This window comes from Prionailurus viverrinus, chromosome X (genome assembly GCF_022837055.1).
Source record: "Prionailurus viverrinus isolate Anna chromosome X, UM_Priviv_1.0, whole genome shotgun sequence".
Taxonomy (NCBI): Eukaryota; Metazoa; Chordata; class Mammalia; order Carnivora; family Felidae; genus Prionailurus; species Prionailurus viverrinus.
The window spans coordinates 111,207,022-111,211,993 of record NC_062579.1 but is presented as its reverse complement, the minus strand read 5'-3'; the positions used below and the strand labels follow the sequence as shown (position 1 = coordinate 111,211,993).

The window sequence follows — 4,972 nt, the reverse complement described above, 5'->3', positions numbered from 1 at the left end:
TTCATATTTGGTGGTAACCATATTGAAATTACAGCCAGCTTCCCGTGCAAGATGGAAAAGACACACATGGCTAAAATTGCATCAGTAAAATACACGGTGCTTGTTTTTCCTTTCACTCTTTTCCATGAAGCATTGCATATGTGTGTACATGCATGCAGTATTTCAGGAATTGGCTACAACGGGTTAATTTGCGAAGCATTAAACTCCAGTAAGCGATTCGTGATTTGTTTATAGACAGAGACATGGAGTGGTGAGACTGGGAGGGGATGTTGGGAAGTGATGATTTTAGGAGAAACATTTATTGGACTAAATGTATCTGGTGCTGCAGATAAACCCACTCAAGGATTGTAGCCTGTAAACTCTTCTTCCTCAGCAGTGCTAGTCGGTGGTCAAAGTGAAGGAGATAAGCATCTGAGCCAAGTGTCAGTCGGACCTGGGTTCAAAATGGCGTGTAAAGGAGTAGAAGTGGGCCAGGTAGGCAGGAGAGCCTGTTCTTGGGGTGGGAGAGCTGTCTAGACATCAGCTAGGCAGTGCAGGAGCAGGCAGGTTTCTCTCCTATTTTCAGGGACCCAGGGACAAAAGTCCCCCCCCCCCCCCCCGTCCCCAGTTTGGGAGATGACTGACAAAAGACTAGATACTGTGTATTTACTTGAAATTAAAATTTTGGTCATTTCCTACTGGGTTATTTTTCTAGAACCTCACTGGGTCATCCGTGGTTTTTAAGGCAGCCATGTACAAGAGTGAACTGATTCATGGCAGGGTGCTTACCTGTGGGCCGAAGCTCAGGCAGATCTCTTCCTAGGGCTCCTTCTACCTTGATCTTGTGACTGTCCCCTCTACTGCAACCCAATCCTGGCTTGGCCATCCTCCACCGAACCCAGGGGTCTAATATCTCCTCTGTTTGGCCTCTTATCTAACTGAAGCCCAGAGAGTAGACTTCTACAGGTGGAAATGCCTTTGTGGTGCAAACTTCAAAAGGCACAGTGGATGGTCTGGGATAGGTCAGTAGAGTTGCCACAGGTCTGTGTTCGGGGGGCAGAATGTGACGGTCCACGTAGAGAAAAGATTTTCAGATTGTTAAGGTTTACGTACGATCGAGGCTTTTTTTCCTGTTGTTTGTTGTGTGTTCTGCACACGTAAAATGTGTATAAACCCCACGTATGGAAATAAAACGTGTGGCATTTCTGCTGATTATTGTTCAACTGAGTGAGAGTACTTGCAGAAAAATACAAAGCTGATGATTACAGCCATGTGTTCACTATGGTATGATGTAGACACAAATAATCTTTCAAGTAATGATCATTGAAAAAATGTTTTCTTTTTATTTTTTAGATTGTTTCTCTTTATTCAGAAGCATAAAGTTGTTTGCTGATTGCCAGAAGATGTTTCTTTGGCTCTTTCTGATTTTGTCAGCCCTGATTTCTTCGACAAATGCAGATTCTGACATATCGGTGGAAATTTGCAATGTGTGCTCCTGCGTGTCAGTCGAGAACGTGCTCTATGTCAACTGTGAGAAGGTTTCAGTCTACAGACCAAATCAGCTGAAACCACCCTGGTCTAATTTTTATCACCTCAACTTCCAAAACAATTTTTTAAATATCCTCTATCCGAATACATTCTTGAATTTTTCACACGCAGTATCCCTGCAGCTGGGAAATAATAAACTGCAGAACATTGAGGGAGGAGCCTTTCTTGGGCTCAGTGCATTAAAGCAGTTGCACTTGAACAACAATGAATTAAAGATTCTCCGAGCTGACACTTTCCTTGGCATAGAGAACTTGGAGTATCTCCAGGCTGACTACAATTTAATCAAGTATATTGAACGAGGAGCCTTCAATAAACTCCACAAACTGAAAGTTCTCATTCTTAATGACAATCTGATTTCATTCCTTCCTGATAATATTTTCCGATTCGCATCTTTGACCCACCTGGATATACGAGGGAACAGGATCCAGAAGCTCCCCTATATCGGGGTTCTGGAACACATAGGCCGCGTTGTCGAACTGCAACTGGAAGACAATCCTTGGAACTGCAGCTGTGATTTGTTGCCTTTAAAAGCCTGGCTGGAGAACATGCCATATAACATTTACATAGGAGAAGCTATCTGCGAAACGCCCAGTGACTTATATGGAAGGCTTTTAAAAGAAACCAACAAACAAGAATTATGCCCCATGGGCACGGGCAGTGATTTTGATGTACGAATCCTGCCTCCGTCTCAGCTGGACAATGGCTTCACCACTCCCAATGGCCACACTACCCAAACGTCTTTACACAGATTAGTGACCAAACCGCCGAAAACGACAAACCCTTCCAAAATCTCTGGAATCGTGGCAGGCAAATCCCTCTCCAACCGCAATCTCAGTCAGATCGTGTCTTACCAAACGAGGGTGCCTCCTCTTACGCCTTGCCCAGCACCTTGCTTTTGCAAAACCCATCCTTCGGACTTGGGACTGAGCGTCAACTGCCAAGAGAAAAATATACAGTCCATGTCTGAACTGGTCCCGAAACCTTTAAATGCCAAGAAGTTGCACGTCAACGGCAATAGCATCAGAGACGTGGACGTCTCAGACTTCGCCGAGTTTGAAGGACTGGATTTGCTCCATTTAGGCAGCAATCAGATTACGGTGATCAAGGGCGATGTATTCCACAATCTCACTAATTTACGCAGGCTGTATCTCAACGGCAATCAGATTGAGAGACTCTACCCCGAAATATTTTCGGGCCTTCGTAACCTGCAGTATCTGTATTTGGAATACAATCTGATTAAGGAGATCTTAGCAGGCACCTTCGACTCCATGCCCAATTTGCAATTGCTGTATTTAAACAACAATCTCTTAAAGAGCCTGCCTGTTTACATTTTTTCTGGAGCGCCCCTGGCTAGACTGAACCTGCGGAACAACAAGTTCATGTACTTGCCCGTCAGCGGGGTCCTCGATCAGCTGCAGTCTCTGACGCAGATTGACTTGGAGGGCAACCCTTGGGACTGCACCTGTGACTTGGTGGCATTAAAGCTGTGGCTGGAGAAGCTGAATGACGGCATCGTGGTGAAGGAACTGAAGTGTGAGACACCCGTCCAGTTTGCCAACATTGAACTGAAGTCCCTCAAAAATGAAATCTTATGTCCCAAACTCTTAAACAAGCCATCCGCGCCGTTCACGAGCCCCGCACCTGCCATTACGTTCACCACCCCACTGGGTCCCATTCGAAGTCCTCCCGGTGGCCCAGTGCCTCTGTCTATTTTAATCTTGAGCATCTTGGTGGTCCTCATTTTAACAGTGTTTGTTGCTTTTTGCCTTCTTGTTTTTGTGCTGCGACGAAACAAGAAGCCCACCGTGAAGCACGAAGGCCTGGGGAACCCGGAGTGTGGCTCCATGCAGCTGCAGCTCAGGAAACACGATCACAAGACCAACAAAAAAGACGGACTGAGCACAGAAGCTTTCATCCCACAAACCATAGAACAGATGAGCAAGAGCCACACCTGTGGTTTGAAAGAGTCCGAAACCGGGTTCATGTTCTCGGACCCGCCGGGACAGAAAGTCACTATGAGGAACGTGGCCGACAAGGAGAAAGATTTGTTACATGCAGACAGTAGGAAGAGACTGAGCACCATCGACGAGCTGGATGAATTATTCCCGAGCAGGGATTCCAATGTGTTTATCCAGAATTTTCTTGAAAGCAAAAAGGAGTACAACAGCATAGGTGTCAGCGGCTTCGAGATCCGCTATCCGGAAAAACAACAAGACAAAAAAAACAAGAAGTCGCTGATAGGCGGCAACCACAGTAAAATTGTCGTGGAACAGAGGAAGACCAGCGAGTATTTTGAACTGAAGGCAAAACTCCAGAGTTCCCCCGACTACCTACAGGTCCTTGAGGAGCAGACAGCTTTGAACAAGATCTAGGTCATGCAGTCTTACTTCATACAGAGGACATTTATTTAATGATGAAAGTGCCTTTTGTTGACTCCTGACTTCCAAATACTATATTATCAATAGGCATAGAGGCAGGTGTTTCCAAGGGTGTCTCATTAACTGTAGCTGCAAAAGATGTGTCCGGTAGAAGAGAATTTCCTTAATAGATTTTACTACATAAAACCTATACTGTGGAGTCCTGTGGGGATACTGCAAACTCTATTGCCAAAGGGATGCTTTATATACATAAAACACTGAATTTAACCTCAAGAGGCAAATCTGTTTTGTACCCCAATGCAAAACCTTCGTCTCTTTGTGCTTTGTAGAGCAGACTCAAGAAAACTGGTACCAGTGTTTGTACCTCAGCTGGGTCTTTCATTTTGCACGTAGATTAAGTTGGTGGAACTGGAATAATCCTTTCGATTCGTGGCATTGTAACAATTCTGCGTAAAGATGATCTGAAAAGTAAAAACACAAAAAAACCAAAAAAACAAAAAAACAACAAAAAAAGACAAAAACAAAACAAAACAAAACAAACAAAAAAAAAAAGCATGCAAAGAGAGAACATTCGATAGTATTTGTAAAATTGGTAAACTTTATGGCCTGCATCTTGAAACCGCTGGATTTATAATGTTAAATTGTGCAAATATTTGTTTAAAATATACCATGCATTACATAACTATAAAATAAATTTGAACACTTTAAGCATTACCTGTCTATACATAAAACCTAAAAGAAAAAAAAATCAACGTGAGTTCCGTAGCGTTTGTGGTGATCTGAAGAAATACATGATGTTTATCAGAATTAAACAAGGCTCAAATTAAACTAACATTAGAGTTTGTTCTCGGTTCTGTGAAATACCCACAATCCTTAAAGTGCTTACCGTGTGAGCGCACCCAAAGCTATTTTTGTAACATAATTCATATTTATGAAGTACTTTGTATACTAAATAGGAAAATATGTACTCCTTAATATGTATTTAATATGCCTGACTTGTTTTCCTGATCACAGGGAATTTATCAGTAAGTATAAATCTAGACAGAAAAAAAATATACCAAACTGAA

General features: G+C 43.0%; 1 protein-coding gene across 1 annotated transcript; it reads left to right on the top strand.

Moving 5' to 3' along the window:
- Nucleotides 1-1,295: 1,295 nt before the first annotated feature.
- SLITRK4 (SLIT and NTRK like family member 4) lies at nucleotides 1,296-3,899 on the top strand. The gene has a single exon (XM_047845008.1). It carries the CDS (start codon nucleotides 1,296-1,298, stop codon nucleotides 3,897-3,899), a length of 2,604 nt encoding a protein of 867 aa, XP_047700964.1.
- Nucleotides 3,900-4,972: the final 1,073 nt, after the last annotated feature.

Bases quoted from the DNA above. Each gene is read 5' to 3' on its own strand.
- SLITRK4 (XM_047845008.1), top strand. From the start codon at position 1,296: ATGATCATTGAAAAAATGTTTTCTTTTTATTTTTTAGATTGTTTCTCT.